This window comes from Heterobasidion irregulare (assembly GCF_000320585.1).
Source record: "Heterobasidion irregulare TC 32-1 unplaced genomic scaffold scaffold_13, whole genome shotgun sequence".
In the NCBI taxonomy this organism is placed as follows: domain Eukaryota; kingdom Fungi; phylum Basidiomycota; class Agaricomycetes; order Russulales; family Bondarzewiaceae; genus Heterobasidion; species Heterobasidion irregulare.
This window is the reverse complement of record NW_009258209.1, coordinates 1,032,648-1,048,396: the sequence shown is the minus strand read 5'-3', so window position 1 is coordinate 1,048,396 and position 15,749 is coordinate 1,032,648. Positions and strand designations below refer to the sequence as shown.

The 15,749-nt window shown below is 50.7% G+C and overlaps 3 protein-coding genes across 3 annotated transcripts; 1 reads left to right on the top strand and 2 right to left on the bottom strand.

The window, feature by feature from the left end:
- Window positions 1-707: 707 nt before the first annotated feature.
- Window positions 708-5,926, bottom strand: HETIRDRAFT_153002 (uncharacterized protein; the record flags this gene model as incomplete). Its single annotated transcript, XM_009554590.1, has 14 exons — window positions 708-1,095; window positions 1,157-1,308; window positions 1,359-1,426; window positions 1,483-1,651; window positions 1,705-1,744; window positions 1,799-1,862; window positions 1,916-2,143; window positions 2,202-2,328; window positions 2,379-2,759; window positions 2,830-4,001; window positions 4,056-4,224; window positions 4,284-4,619; window positions 4,678-5,282; window positions 5,904-5,926. The coding sequence occupies 14 exons, from the start codon at window positions 5,924-5,926 to the stop codon at window positions 841-843; spliced, it is 3,789 nt and encodes a 1,262-aa protein (XP_009552885.1). The 3' UTR covers window positions 708-840.
- A 2,670-nt stretch (window positions 5,927-8,596) lies between these two features.
- On the bottom strand, window positions 8,597-12,499 carry HETIRDRAFT_437163 (uncharacterized protein; the record flags this gene model as incomplete). Its single annotated transcript, XM_009554589.1, has 14 exons — window positions 12,237-12,499; window positions 12,013-12,177; window positions 11,851-11,921; window positions 11,420-11,798; window positions 11,143-11,366; window positions 10,939-11,086; window positions 10,590-10,865; window positions 10,316-10,480; window positions 10,201-10,255; window positions 9,709-9,947; window positions 9,472-9,656; window positions 9,187-9,407; window positions 8,908-9,140; window positions 8,597-8,854 (listed from the first exon to the last, which is right to left on the bottom strand). Exons 1-14 carry the CDS (start codon window positions 12,408-12,410, stop codon window positions 8,597-8,599), a joined length of 2,793 nt encoding a protein of 930 aa, XP_009552884.1. The 5' UTR covers window positions 12,411-12,499.
- Window positions 12,500-12,645: 146 nt separating this feature from the next.
- Window positions 12,646-15,470, top strand: HETIRDRAFT_482200 (uncharacterized protein). The gene is made up of 11 exons (XM_009554588.1): window positions 12,646-12,847; window positions 12,906-13,000; window positions 13,227-13,377; window positions 13,433-13,558; window positions 13,611-13,765; window positions 13,815-13,924; window positions 13,982-14,126; window positions 14,176-14,343; window positions 14,401-14,534; window positions 14,591-14,981; window positions 15,042-15,470. Exons 1-11 carry the CDS (start codon window positions 12,733-12,735, stop codon window positions 15,273-15,275), a joined length of 1,824 nt encoding a protein of 607 aa, XP_009552883.1. The 5' UTR covers window positions 12,646-12,732; the 3' UTR covers window positions 15,276-15,470.
- The last annotated feature ends 279 nt before the right edge of the window (window positions 15,471-15,749 follow it).

The following is a 15,749-nucleotide window of genomic DNA, read 5'->3' as shown; positions in this document are numbered from 1 at the left end:
AGCAGCCTCACACATTCCAGACGAAATGTCGTCAAGCCATTGAGGGACCTGGAAATAGAACGTGCTGAGAAGTTCAAGTCCTAAGGCCTAAGCCTCCAAATCCATGAGAAAAGCAAAAGGTCGAAGCATTTCGGCGTAAAAATAATAATGGAGAAATCAAAATATGGCCCACTACCCAGATACTGATGCAGAATTCGGAAAGGAGTGGAGCGAGATTTTCACAGTTATAGGACTATCGCAGTATCAGTGGATATTTCGTTACGCCGGCTCCCGCAGCAAAGAAGCATGATGGGAACCTGCTCCAGAGCATGTTTGCAAGTTCTCCCAAGGCACCTAATGTGTGACATTTGAGGACTATATTCGTTCAGGATGAGGAAACAATCGCGCTTGGGGAAGGCAAGAGCACGTAGCCGAAACCAAGACGGAGAAAGTCTTCCCACGAGGTTGATGCATCAGGAGATTCGCTCAAGATTGAATCAAGATTTTATGAAGGACGCGGCCAAAGATATCAAAGATGGATCCGAAGAGCATGAAGAACATTGTCTCGCCAAGCAGATAAGAAGAGCTCAAATGAACGAGTGCCAGTGGTTTGATCCCGGGAAGACTGAGAGATACTCGAATCGACAAAACAATTTTGCTTCATCGCCTGCAGGTATCGACCATTGTATTGTTCAGCGCTTGATTCCCAAGACAATCGGCGCATCAGCCAGTGTTAAGACTTTGATGGTATTGTGTTGTTCTGTTCGGATCCCGGAAAGGAAGACAAAAAGATAGAGCAACGTCCCATCCTCGAAGCAGCCAAAATAATTCATAATCTCGGAGATAAGCATACCACGAGAATCAATCCTCATTCAAAGGAGGCAACGCCTGCTTCCTTCCTTTGTTGGGCCACTCTTCGCGCATCGTCTCCGCGTCCCAAAGTCTGCCTCCTCTTGCAACGTAACGTATAGAACGCGATCCGCGAATGTCATCTTGCAGTAGATCGAAACCGGGAGGATAGACCAGGAAGTCGGCGAGTTTTCCCGGAGTGAGTGATCCAAGCGACGGCAGCAAACCTAGCGTGTCGGCAGCGTCGGATGTCGCAGCACGGAGCACCTGCATATCCATTCGTCGGTCAGACACATGATTCAGCTTTAAAATGGAACGTGGATCAGACCTCGTAGTTGGAGAGTCCCCCCTGCTTTGTGAACCACATTTCAGCATGGTAGTTCAACCCGATGGGGTTCTCCCCATGAGCGCCGATGTGGGCACGAAGTCCCTTGTGGACCATATTAGCTGTGGAAGCCGATGTGTTGAACAGTGCAAAAGCTGTGGATCGTGTGTTTGTATATTATCTCTGGAAGAAATTACGCACTCACAGTTGAAAGGCCGCGCCGTAGATTCAGATATGTCTTCTAGATGATCATGAGGTAAGAATCTTCTCAACCTGATCCATCATACAATGTCAGGACAATCTAAGATGAGCAAGGAGCACACACTCACTTCGGATCATTAGGTACATCCTCGGTCGCCCAGACCAGCTGCTCGCCCCAGGCACCACCATAATTGACGATATGAGTGGGCGTCGAGCCCGTTCCGCTTTTCGCAAAGAGCGTCAAAATGTCATCGTACAATTTAGGAACAGGTATTGAGTGTTCGACCGTCGTCATGCCTATCGAGTTTCCTTCGGATCAGATGATGCTAAGCAGGAAGGACTTCTCCTACCATCGACGATGTAGGTCAGATCCCAGTCTAGGTTCATTCCCTAATTTGGGAGAGATGTGAGTAAACGATGAGGCATGATGAAATGCAAACTCACGCCTTCGGGGACACAGAGCATGCTCAAATTCCTAGCATTCAGCAAAAGCCTCTGACGAGCCGCTCTACAGCGAATCGTCAACGAACGTCGATTTCCTGCAAGAACCTTGCAACGTACCGCGATGGTAGGTTATAATTCTTGTAGGAGAAGCTAGCAGGGCCTCCCTCTACTTTGATTCGAAGCAGCGCCGAATACGCCTCCGCGTCGTCCACGATATCTTGATGATACTCCGCATTGCCAGCACCGTAGATAATCGTGCCGGTGTGGAAGACCCGAGGCCCGATGATCTGTCCGCTTTCAATGCGACTCCTTTCCGCGAACGTGATCACTGTATCGGTGCTAGGGCTGAGCAGGTGGTCTCAGAAGATAATTTACAACTACAAGCAGAAAGGTGAACTCTTACTTGTGCACGGTGGTGACGCCATACGCGAGGAAGGCCTGGTGTTCCCATGAGGAAGCTGGGTATGGCCCCTCGCCGCTAGCTGAGGCCCAGTGCGCGTGAACATCGATAAAGCCAGGGACAATAAATCCTACAGAAGACCATCAGATCCACTTCTGCACGATTTGGTGCATTCCTTACCGCCCTGGGCATCAATGACTGTGGCGCCCTCTGGCACACGCAAATTATGACCCTCGACCACTTGTTCAATAAGCCCGCCACGTGTCACAAGAGCACCTCCCCTGATAGGCACCTCTGCGACTGTCTCGTCCTCTATGGTCAAAATCGTCGCATTGGCGATGATCAGGACGTCAGCGTTCGCAGCAGAAGAAGCCGACGTTCGACGGTGGGAGATGAGGGCTTCTTCCTTGAGTCGCTGGATGTCGGTGGGGTAGTCGACGAGTACTTCCTGGTACTGGAGTAGCTTCACGATGCACGCGATCCCGAACGTGTCCCCATCCTTAGCAATCTCAGATGAGCACTGATCCAGCTTCGAAATCTCGATGGAGTGCAAATAGGGTCCTGGCCAAAGTAAGATCGTCAGATAAACCTTGTATATGCTCGTCAACGCACAGGAACCAGCACAACTTACCAAGGAACCAAAACAGCCTCTTTCCATCCCGACTCCACGCAATATCGTGCCCGCCGTCCAAGCTCAGCCTCGCGACACCTCTCGTCGCGTTCCCCGGCTTCGTCCATACCGGGACATCTGGCAACGACTTCGACACGACATACACGTGGTACCGTTCCGTGAACGCCACAACCCCCGCCTTCACCGCCTTCCCACTGCCAGCCTCTTCCTGTGTCGACACAGCGATCTGGGTCGACATCTTCCCCTGAGCTAAATCCTGGTGCACATACTCCCCAAACGCGTCCGGTCCCGCGGCTAAGTCGACCACGAACGCCCTCCTGCCTTGCTGCACCAAGATCTTGGCGTTCTTTTGCACGAACCTGATGTCGAGCTTGTCGTCGAGATCAATCTCGGACGGGACGAAACGCAGGTGCTCGATGACGACGATGTTGTCTGATGAGTCAGGACTGGGGAGCGTGAAGTCGCCGACGTAGATGCCAGGGTTGGCGGTGGCGACGACATTCCCAGTTAGCACATCGCCTGCGGTTTTCACGAACGCGATCTTTCGGCGGTTGCCCACGCACTCGCACACTGCCGGGGAATAGTAACGGCCGAGGGGCAGCCCGCGCACCTCGTACGCCGTGCCGGAGGTGAGGTTTGCGAACTCGAGCGTCGTGAAGTTAATGTTCGACCAGCGCGCGTGGAGCACGAGGTCATCCGCCCCATGAATGAACGTCGGCGAGTAGTACGGCGCATCTGCGTGAAGCACCGGCACCTTCTCTGCATCTGCAGATGGGCTTCCGCCCACGCGCTGCACATACGTCACGCCCGCAGCCTGGAATATCGCCCGAGCTCCAACCGCGTCGACCTTCAGCCCTTCGAACGCATGCACGCGCTGGCGCTCCTGTGTCTCGAGCGTCAGTAGGTCCGTCACGCTCCTGCGTGTCTCCGCGAGCCGCTTCTCGATGTGCGCAGTGAAGCCAATCATCGCAGGGTCCCCTGCAGCAACCTTTTCGCCTCGGCCATTGACGGAGAGGTATACAATGTGGATCTTCCCGTCTGCCCAGATAATAATGCCGTCATCGGATGGGGTGAATGCGAAGGAGGGGTAGGTGCCCATTGGGGCGGAAACAGTGCTCAGGTCGTACGTGAGACCGTACCATGCATCGTGAAGGGTTCCTGTTTCGAGGTCTCTGCTCTCCACTGTCACGTCATGCACGGAGAGAAAAGTGGATGAGCTTGCTCACTTGAGGACGAGAGCTTCTTTGTCCCGGATTCGGCGTACGAAAGCCAACGTCTTGCCGTCTCGTGAGAGCTCGGGTCGACTAGCACCGCCCGGAAACGCGGGGACCAGAGTCTCGGTTTTGCCTGTCGTGAGGTTCGTAGAGAATATGGCGTATATACCCTTATGAACGTCTGCGAGATAGGCCTAAATAAGTAATGGAAGAGTTAGTCCACATATATATATATCGCACCTTTTGAGTAAGTGAAGACACCATTTGAGTCTCGCACGTTCTTGGCATAGATTACAGCGTCCTCTCCTCTCCAAATGAGCTGCTCCGGTCCGATCTGCTGGTTCCCATAATCCTCACTCGACCATCCTGGTGGCAGCGTCCTGCCAACAATCCTCTTACCAGCTCCAACTTCGACCTGATAATTTCCGCTAAGAGACGGCACATCATATTGCCAACCTTCGCCGGCTCCAAGGCTGCGTTCGGACGTGTACCATTTCGTGGCAATTACCTTGGATCCAGATGGATGGAAACGTGCATCCGAGACCCAGCGGTAAGTCTCATTCGTTATGCGCTGCGCTGTGGGGTGTAAGATTGGTTTGATGTCATGTCCTCTGACCGTGTTGAGTGAGCTCACCTCCATGTCTACCCTCTCGAAGCAAACGCCTCCTCTTCCTCTCTGGGTTCTCTTTGACGCCCCTCACCAGCATGGACTCATCTTCCACCTTCATAGCCAAAGCCTCCCGTAATTCGTCGCTGACGATGCCATGCTCATCGGGTCGCAGGTTCTCGAGGACACATCCCACCCACTTGCGCACCCATATGTTCTCAACACCAAGTTCCGCGTCGCTTCGAAACACGAACCTGTCTCCCTCAGGCGAGAAGTGCGGATCAGAGTCGTGCGGCACGCCTAACAACACAGGATGTGCAAAGACGACGTTGCTAGCGCGAGCCTGGGAATCCCTGACGCGGATGTAGGACTCGGATGGCAGACAGTAGATGTCACCTGCCATGTCAAATATGATGTCCCCCGATTTTGGATTCACGTCGAGACGCAGCCAAGTGCCTTCCTGCACATCATACTCCAGCACACGGGGGTAAGGGAAGTCGGTGGAGATGTCCCAGGGCGTGGGCGGACGGATCGGCCATACGTCGTCCTTCCATTTGTCGGCAGGGCTCAGAGCAAGATTTTCACGAACGATCTTTGTAGAGCGTTGTGCGGGGAATAGAGACCACGGAGATCTAGGAAGAACGAAGGACAGTACCAGGGCAGCACAACAGAGCAGCAGGAGCCTGAGAGCGCGAAAAATGCGATTTTCAGAACTGAGGCTCCTGCAAGAAGTGTAGTCGGCTGCGGCTGGGAGGCTCACGCCCTTGGAAACGGTCTTCATAGGAAGGCCTGTCGTCCTCTGCCGTGTCTATACTCCGGCAAAGTAGGATGGATGTCGCAAAGCAAGCCGAGGTGAGTATGAGTGACCGGGGTCAGCCGGGGTCTCTCCATACGTCATCCGGTGACAATTTCTCCTCATCGTCAGCACTGCACCCGAACCACTACGGTCATCGACCCCACCGTTTGGCATGAAACTGAGCGTATCACGATATCAGACCCACAAAGGCGCCAGCGTTGCGCTCAAGACACGACGTAATGACCTACTCTCGACTGCTGAATGGATTCCTCAAACTCAAGAGCCCTTACTAGCTCTTACTACGATGCAGGCTGAGCCAGTTGCCTCTAGGGTATGGTTCGTTCTTGGATACTCTTCAAAGACAGATCAGAACAACTGCTCGTCTCCCTCCATGTATATTTGGCTCCAAAGTTCTGTGCTTTCCAATTGCAGCGAACTCGCCGTGTCAAGTGCGTACCGCCTCGGGTGTTCAAAGTTCATTCTCGGACGCGGAACTATATCTCCTCATCGCGTTTACTGCGACGATAGCGCACAGCCCCTAATACGGCGTATCTTGGTTTGCACCTGTCATAGGCCGCATGCTCATCTCTCTTGAGCGCTCTCCTCTTCCCCCCCAACACTCTCATACCCTTCCTCAACTCCCGCACCTCTTTGTAGACTATCTCTCATGGCGGATCCCCAGTGCGTAGAAATTTGGAAGTCTGCTCTGAAGCGTTACGAACAAGACACGAACATTGCGATTCAAAGTCAATATCAGCGAGAGCGACACCCCGGATGATCTGTTGCAGAAGATTCAGGGAAACTTCACTCATTTCCGAGAGAAGTATAAACGTCTCAGGGACAAATTGAAGCCCGTCCTGCATCTGGTTGGCTCTTCACAGAAGTGAATCTTTCTCGTCTTGAGATTCACAACAAGCACGAGATTACCGATCCGGTCAAAAAAATTATCATCAAATTTTTGGCACAACTATTGTCGATCATCGGTCTGGCGACGAAGCTTATCCGGTTTAGTGAGTCATGAGTACTTGAGTCTCACAGAGGACATTGATGACTAGTTTCACTGTATTCATGCTCAGGACGATTTTTCAAATCTCTCGTGAAAGACATTGACGACGTGAAGGACGCGATGGCGAAGCTAGATCGGTTGACCAAGCAAGAAGATAAAATGGTATCCTCGGTCACGCTGTCGGTTGCAAACACCATATTGGCAAGATTCGAGGAACAAATGCGATGTACGTTTCTCGGCACCTCTATTTTTTTCTGGGGATCCTAAACAGATGAGATGAGTAGCCGGCAAAGAAGACCTCATAACTGCTAGAGACATCATCTTGAATGAAATTCGAAGGTTAAATGGTGGGTTTTCGCATGTTCTTCACCATGATCTCTACGAAAAACAATTTCGTCGATGCTGTAGCCCAAATCCCCAAGGCTATGATGCAACTCACTCATATACGCATGGTGATGATAATCTCGAGAGCTTGGTACGCATCTTCGTGGTTATGGGGGAAACTCGGTGACTGAATCATCGCATTGATGTCATCCAACTGGATGGTAATACATACTGTGAACTTATGACAAGATGTGAGCAAACATAGGACACATACCTTTGTTTTCTGAGCAGTGGTAGGATTATCTTGGGTTGGCTTCGATGAGGATGCTGGGTTGCTTGGGGCAACGACCGTTGGTTGTAATGGCAGTAGAGTGGCAGGGCGACGCTTGCGAAGGTGATTCAAAGGAGATAGCAGATGAGTAAATGAGAAGCTAATCGAGAGTAAGGTCCACCGTTGTGCATGACACTGCAAGGATGTGCTGCTGATACGAAACTATGATATGTGATGATAATGAGAGTGTTGAAGCGAGACCATGTCAGAGAAGTCGGAAAAGATCTATTTACATAAAAATGGGTAGTTGTCCATATAATGACTGATGCTTCTCAGTAAAGGTATGCTTAGAGGATACTCATGCTCAGCGCTCAGCATCGGATTTTGCCACAGAAAGACTAGGCAGATGTCTACCGATTAATGCACACATATCTGCACATGTATAGGCATCAATGAGACTTTGGGCTACTATGAGACTTAGGGCTAAACACACTTTGCATCACACCTACTGAATCAATTCCCTCGAATTTTTTGCATATGTGTTCCTGTACATGTTGGGTATCATATATATTAATTTAGAAGACCATCGTGTTGTGAATACGTTTGAAGGTCCCAATCATTGTGTCAATGTCCAGAATTTTAGAATTGTCAACCAAAACACAACAGATATGCAGTACTTTTGAGCCAACAAAGTGTCTTTTCTGAACATAACACATAAAGGCTTCAAGCTAGTAACCTCCCAAGGAGTGAATCACGAGTGATACTGTGCACTAGATTATTTCTTGTGTTTTCGGCTACTTTGGCTAATTATGGGCTGTCCCAAATGGGCCATCACGCGTCACACAAAAGTAGCGCCACCGTACTGGGTAAGTGAGATTGGACTGATGCTGCACCCGACAGCAGCAGTCTCACAAGCAGAGGATCATGATAGAGAGGATGAATCTGATGTAGATTAGATATGGCAATTGCTGGCGTGAAGCAGTCACAGCCTAAAGCCACATAACCGAGCTGATAACAGCTTTACGCACTGATCCTTTGCTCCTGGCCTCAAAATGTTCTGAGATCATCGTTTCAAGCTTCAATTGCATGCAAAAAAAATGTGATAGTGTATTAAGCTATTTTCCAAGCGACATTTAACTTAGGTCAGCCCAAAGTCTTATTGATGCCTGTAGTAGCTGTCAGGTTTCATATCACGTGCATACGATTTGACCAGGACTGTCGAACGTCGGTCATCTCGAGCGTCTTTTGAGTGTCGCCGCCATCGGGCGACCAACACGACACACTCCCTGCTCAACATGTCTGGTCCTTCCAGATGCCTTGAAATCCGAGGAGAATCGTATTTTCAAGCTGTTTATTAGTCTTATAGATGATTATAAAATTATGGTACACGCATCGCTTGACTATCTGTGTCACTATAAACAGTTCTTGACCCTCTGCCTAGCCGAGACGGGGTGATATGCTCTCCTGCGTAAAGGCGAGGTGGACTACTATATCGCGAGGAGCCAAGGCGCGAAAGTGGGTACAGGTGACAGACAAGCGGTCAGCGTCATCAATCGTTGGCAAATGACCTTCGTCTTGATCTTTTCGGTGCTTGAGAGAGGCTTTGAATTTCAGCAGCAGCACCTTTAATATCGCGCCCCTGAGCGCGACTCTGCTGGGTTTGGGGTTCTCCCTTGGGTTTTCCTTGATCCCCATCCTTCCCTTTGGATTCCTTGCGAGCCCGTTCCGAGCCTAGCAAGATGTAAGCGCGCATGCAATCATCCCGAAACTGTTCGATGGCCTTATGACCAACCGCCCCTGCCACGTTCTACATACTACCTTCAATTTGACAGAAGAACATCGAAACAATCACATACATACCTTTGTCAGAATGAACGGATCGGCAACGCACAATGGTTGTCGGGCCCATAAGGATGGCTGCTGGTCAGCATCGACAGGAATACCTTGTGCGACAAATTCTTCGGGGGCGAGCTTCTGCGAATGGGTCTCCTCAAACAGCTGTCTAGAAGCATCTTCCGCGGCCTCTGGGCTTCGCAACCCAAATCCAACTTCATCGCGCTCTACAACAGGCTCGAGGTCTGTCCAAGAGGGACCTGTTCATCAACCCTTGTCGTTGAATTGGGATAGGATAAGACATACCTTCCGTTTCTGCCGTAATTTTAGCTCTCTCCGTAATCGCAAATTCCGCCGTGATCTTTGTCTCCGCCGGATCTCCACCCCGAACAAGATCACAGGAGTCTGCACCGCGAGGAAGTGTTAACTTGTTGCCAGATTTCTGAAAGGGCTCTTGTCTTGGAATCAACCCTCCATGTCGAATGCTCATAACATCCGTTTCGTACCGATGGTCGCGCCCCCAGTAGCTGTCGAAGTATCGAAAAACAAACTTCAGCCAGCTATCGGCGCATATCAAGACCAATCACGTACCGGAACCAATCCATGATGGCTTCATTCACACTCAAATCTCGTGGAGGCTTCCAGCCAACGCATTCCTTCCATCGAATGTCGCATTGCGTGCTCCCTCCGCTCTTCTGTTTCAGCCAGAAGAAGTCCGTGTGTGAGTTTGGGTCGGACTTGGAGACATTCTGCAGATTAGGAAGAAAGCCACGAGCCTGTTACCAACTATATAAGCACGTTTCAATCTCCCGAATTGAGTCCACTCACTTGAAATAGTCCGATCGACATCAGCGTCAGCGCATAGCTGCTGAAGGTGACCATGCCGCCCTGAACGCCTGTATTGTTATATCCATACTCTTTCGCCCACACCTTTATGGTCATGATGACTTCGCGAAGGACAGGAAGAAGGTCGCAATAACGCTTGATAAGCTCTGTATTCGCGATACCAAGTCGATCATTGACGTTAATATCACAAGTGATGCCAGTCAGTGGATCGCGGAATCTGACTGCCCCAAATCAGAGATTAGACAGCCACCAGTCGCGGTAGTATAGCGGCATACTGATAGGCACGGTCGCTTTAGGAATCTTAAGGACTATTTGAAAGCCAGCCTGGCGGAGACTTTTCTCAAGGTGACTAAACGCAGCGACAGGTTCAAGAAAACGTTGATTCTAGAAATCTCGACTACTTACTTTATGCTATAAATGGCTGTGCAGATTGCTATCAGACTTCAACTTGCCAACAAATATAGAGATAGTTACCCGGAAGTGCCTTCAGTTTGACGTTCGGGCTCAAACCGTTACGCCTGTTGGGATCCTAAGAACAGGAATCAAAGTTATGAAGACTGTATATTGGACAGCGCAGGATCGTGCTCACGATAATTACCAGGTCGAGATCGCTGCTCGGCGAATCTACGCCATACTGCGTACTACCAAAGCACTCGACGGAATATTTAACACCATACCGCGCCTTAATGAGATTTGTCACTTTCTCAAGTGTCCTTGAGCGAAAAGCCCCAACACGCGTTGGTGAGACAGGTACCTGCAGAAGTCACAAGTTCTCAGGGACGATAGATCCAATTTTTTTCGAAAGAAACGATATCCAAGACATGCTATTGTCTATTATGAGGTGATAAAAATGATTAGCTTACCTGGGGAGTACGTCGGATATCCTTTCGGAGACGCGCACTGGTGTGGTATGACCTGTGCTTGGGAGGTTCTTGTGGAAATTTGTACACGTGTGGCGATCTAAAGATCACGTCTTTGTCGATGTAGCGTTCCTGCCAGTATGCCTCAAGTCGTGGTGGAGTGATGTGGAGTCCATATATGCTTCCTAATGATTTCGACTTAGATAGGGCAGTGATAGCGGACAGCGCAATGGAGGAGAGACAATATAATGCGGAACGAGAGACGGTGTAGGCGTGGTTCTATCTCGCCGAGGGAAGTCCAAGTAAAGGTTAATATAACATGAGTAAAATGAGAGGAAGTTAGAAGACTCACGTAAGTGGGGACGAACGGATCCTGAACAACGCTCTGGTCATTTTTCCAAGCATAGATATCTCGTCGAACGGGTTCAAGCGTGTTGGGTGTATGGATAGATAAAATATGTCGCTCCTTTGCACCATGAAATTTCTTTTCAACAAACCATCTATGCAAAAGAAGTTAGCCGGCTGAGAAAACCTAACATTGGAATCACGAGCTTACTTGAAAAAATCATGCATCACAATACCAGACCTTCTGTCAAATTTGAAGTAGATCTTCGGATCAAGGGATAAATCGATGGGCAAGGATTTTAACAGAACGCTGCCGCGCTCCTGATCATAGTCATGATATGGCATCCAGGCAATATTTTCGGCCAAGCCAGGAGAGCCCCCCTGCGAATCAGGGCTTTTTTCAGTCGGACTGAGGTTGGGAAACATGTAAGACTCCTGTCGACGGTCGTAAATGCCATGTATCGACCGAGACAGAGGCGTATACGAACCTGCAGAAACTTGACAAACATCATTGCCAATACGATTGGGGGGAAGTCATGCACTCCCCATGACCGTATCCAAATGTAAAGGAGGCTGATCGTGTTGAAGATATACGGGCTCATTTTGCCATAAGCATCTAGCAACCTCAGTGTAGGCCTGATCGTCGGGCCAGGCAGCGTGAGTTTAAACTCTGCAGGACTTTGGCCGTGCAGTATTGTAGGGTATAAAAAACCACGCTCGAAAGACTGGTATTCGGGCCATCGATCAAATTCCTCCGATACATAATGTGGTCGGCCGTCCACCATGCGAACGCGCTGGCGACGATCTACGCCTTGCGGTCTGAACCCGCCATCGAGCCCGTGTGTAATGAGTAATTGTGACAATTGACTATACCAAGAGAGATCAGGTTACAGATGACACGCAGTCTAAAAACAACTACCTTGGTTTGTACACGACTGGAAGCTGCGCAAAGTCAGTTCCTGGAGGGAGACCCTTAGGATGTTTTTTGTCCTGTAGGGAGCACGTCAATCATTGAGTTGATATACAAACCTTTGATTTCACTGTAGCGAGACGAGTCGTGAGGGTAAGAAGATGTGCTCACTACTATGACCAACTCCAGAGGTGCCGGCTCAACGTCGATAGCGTAGTTTCGCATGCTAATATCCTCTACGTCATAGTCATCTCCAGCGGAAGATCGAATGATGTTTCGAATCTTCTCATGAATTTGCTCGCGTTCGTGTGACCTCTGCACGGAGATAGCGAAAGTCTGATGACGGCAAAGCGTGTCAGTGAAGAGTGGGCGACGCGAGAACAGGGCATGCACACATTCAAGAGCCACTGAGCATCTCTTTTCAAACCATTGTGAAAATTTGGCATGGTCTTCAGGATCTTTTTCCTCAGAGCTTTCTTCTGCTCCTGGTTCAAGGGGGCGACATATGGCCGAAACAATGGTTGCTTGCTCGTGAATCTTGTTGTTGAAAAGGTTCGCAGGGATCGCATCTATGGCGGAAGGTAAGCTAAGAACCCCAGGGCTGCGATATAGCAAACGGAAGTGTGCGAGAGAGGGTTTTAGAAGTATTGGCGAAAGCAGCTCTTCTTGAGCCTCAGAGCAGCTCAGAGCACTTGAAGCTTTCAGGCTCCGATCCCGTGCCGAGTTGCCGCAAAGGAGAGCTGAAGACTTTTAGAAGGCCGCTCTTAGAGCCTCGAAAGAACTCTACGCTCGATTCGAAGCTGGTCTACAAATCGGTACTACCTTACTTGTGTCCCTCACCGTCCCACTTGAACGGAAAACTTTCGTTCTATCATCCTCGCCGGCTCCACCATGGCTCAGCAACGAATGGCTCTCTGGGCAGCTGAGGAGATAAATGAAGAGTTACATGATGTCGATGTCAATCTTGCGATTGGAAACTATGGACAGAGTGGATCCTACGACGATGGTGCGTCTCACAGGTTACTGTCCTCCTTCTCGTCCATCAATTTGGAATCCTTCAATAGCTCAGTCGCGCATCAATGAAGTCGCGCTCTTAGCTGTACAGCAGCAGATGGCTCAACAAGCTGCCTTTGCTCAGATTCCCGATGTGGTTAAGCGAGTGAGTCTAATTTTATGTCTATACACCAAGCCCATCCCCGAAGACAGCGTCTGATACCGGGAGCATATGTCGTTTCCATCACATTCCATCTGTATTCTGTCTCTTCGTAAGATACATCTTGACCGGGCAAAAGGTGCAACGCCTTTTTGCGTTTGTTTTCTTTGGATGAAGTTCCGCGTACAGGCAGCTCCCAATATGATCACACATCTGAACATCACTCATACAGTTTATTGTGCATTTCCATCAAGCCGTGCTCGAGAACAATTTGGCTGAAATCACGGTTGCCTACGACAGCGGGTGGAATCGTTTGACAGAGAAATACTATGCTAAGACAGAGTGGCCGGAGGCAGAGGTTATTGCACCGCTCGTCAATGATGGTACGTCGCTTCACTTCCTGAACCGCCGGAATAGGATGTCGACAAATGAAGCTAGATCAGCTCTTCCTCATCCTCTACCGCGAACTCTACTACCGCCACGTTTATTCACGCCTTCAGCCAAATATCGACGATCGCTTCCACTCGTACGAGAATAGCTGTGAACTTTTCAATTACCTCCTTAGTAGGTCTTTTGCCCTTCAGCCATTTGACGACCGCTAATCAATCATGTGCAGACTCCGACGGCCCTGTCACACTCGAGTTGCCAGAGCAATGGCTATGGGACATTGTTGACGAGTTCATTTATCAGTTTCAGTCGTTTTGTGTATGGACGGCGAAGGTCAAAACGAAGAGCGACGAAGAACTCCTGATGTTGGCAGATGGCGGCCAGGTATGCTTGATTCGTTGTGCCGGTGTTCTTTTGACCTCATCGCGCGCAGGTTTGGAGTGCATACAGCGTCTTGAACGTGCTGTACTCGCTCATCCAAAAATCCAAAATCAATGAGTACATCGTCGCGCAGCAGCAAGGCAAAACCGAGGAAGAGCTTGCGTGCGTGCTGTTTTGATTTCAAGGTCTCTGATTCGCTCAACACCACTATGTCTGTAGTGAGATCGTCGGCGAATACGGCGTTCGCCCGTTATATCGCATGCTCGGTTTCTTCAGCTTGATCGGTCTACTACGCGTTCATGTCCTTCTCGGCGACTTCACCTTAGCTTTGAAGGTGGCGGAGAATGTCGAGCTCAACCAAAAGGTGTGCTGTGTCCTCTTTGCAATATCCCCATTAGCTGAGCCTTGGTTAGACGCCATTCACTCGCGTGACAGCTTGCCATGTCACCACATACTACTATGTTGGTTTCTGCTACATCATGCTGCGGCGGTACCCCGACGCCATCCGCACGTTCGTCTCTATTCTGAACTTCATCCTTCGGATGAGACAATACCACACACGAAGCTACCAGTACGATCAGGTATTCGGCTTTACATGTCTTCCAGTATGAGCCAGTCCTAATCAAGCTTCATCGCAGATCAACAAGACTGTCGACCGGATGTATGCGCTTTTTGCGATCTGCAACGCGCTCTCGCCCAGCCGTCTTGACGACAACATCGCCAACATCGTCAAGGACCGCTACGGCGATCAATTCACAAAAATGTCCCGGGGGTTAGTCTCGCTTCGTCTTGGCACGCATGTGAACTGTCTTCTAACAACTCACACAGCGAGGAGGGCATCCCCGCCTTTGAAGAACTCTTCAGCCACGCCTGCCCCAAGTTCATCTCCGCCAACGCGCCCCCATACGAAGACCCAAGCCAGCTCGCAGCGTACGTCGAGTCGGCCCCAGTCGAGCCGCAGCAGCGACATATCGCGCTCTTCCTCGCCGACGTGCGCGCGCAGGCGGCTGTCCCGACGCTGCGCAGCTTCCTCAAGCTCTACACGTCGCTCGACGCGAGCAAGCTCGCAGGCTTCCTCGACGCCGACGAGGAGGAGATGGTGCAGCAGATGATGGCCGTCAAGGCTGCCAGCCGGTGCGTCAGCCGCGTCGGCAACGAGAAGGGTCTGCTCGAGGGCCAAATGATCTCCACGAGCGATCTTGACTTTGTCATCAACGAGGTACCCACTCCCCGCATGCTTCTCCTTCTGCGGCCAGTCGCTGACCACACGAACTCACAGAACATGGTGCACATATGCGAGTCCACCGTAGGCCGCCGCTTCGCAGGCTGGTTCATCCGCAACACCGAGCACGCCCAGCGCGTCCTCGACGGCCTGCGCAACAGCCCGCTACCGATCGCGCCCAAGGCGCCCGCCGCCCAAAACGGCGTGCAAGAGGCCGACGCCGCGAAGGCCGCAAAACCTGCCCAGGCCCAAAAGAAAGTCGCGTGGGGGGCGTCCAAGGCCAGCGCTTGATACGATTATTGTATTGCGAGATATGTGACTTTGAGCGTACGCGTGCAATGATAGGCTGTTGTTTCGAGACCTGTGACGATCCTGAGAGCGATCGGGAGCTGCTGGGGACGTCAAAGTGCCTTTTATCTATCCATTGTTTTCTTGCATGTTTCAATATCAGGCTCAAATCTACCGGGCTCCCTTCCCGTTCGTGTCGCATTTGGGCAGCTCCAGAATTACCGAGTGCAGACGCCTTCTTTCGAGGCGGAGGTCGGTAAGGGGCGACACAAATCTGACAGCCGGCGGAAGAGCATGGAGTTCTTGCAAATCACACCAGCCAGCCGCGAACTGTAGATCTTAGGATTTTCCACATCATATCCTGCGGAAAGGCGTCCGCGTGCGACCTCAGGCATAAGGCCCAAGCGCCTAGACACTTGCGTAGTGGTTGGGCGCGCTCCAGTCACACCACCGGCGCGAGCCCCTCGACGTACGGAC

Coding starts and splice junctions, on each gene's coding strand:
- HETIRDRAFT_482200 (XM_009554588.1), top strand. CDS start 12,733: ATGGCTCAGCAACGAATGGCTCTCTGGGCAGCTGAGGAGATAAATGAA. Junction 12,848..12,905: donor GAGTGGATCCTACGACGATG/GTGCGTCTCACA, acceptor ATCCTTCAATAG/CTCAGTCGCGCATCAATGAA. Junction 13,925..13,981: donor AAAACCGAGGAAGAGCTTGC/GTGCGTGCTGTT, acceptor CTATGTCTGTAG/TGAGATCGTCGGCGAATACG.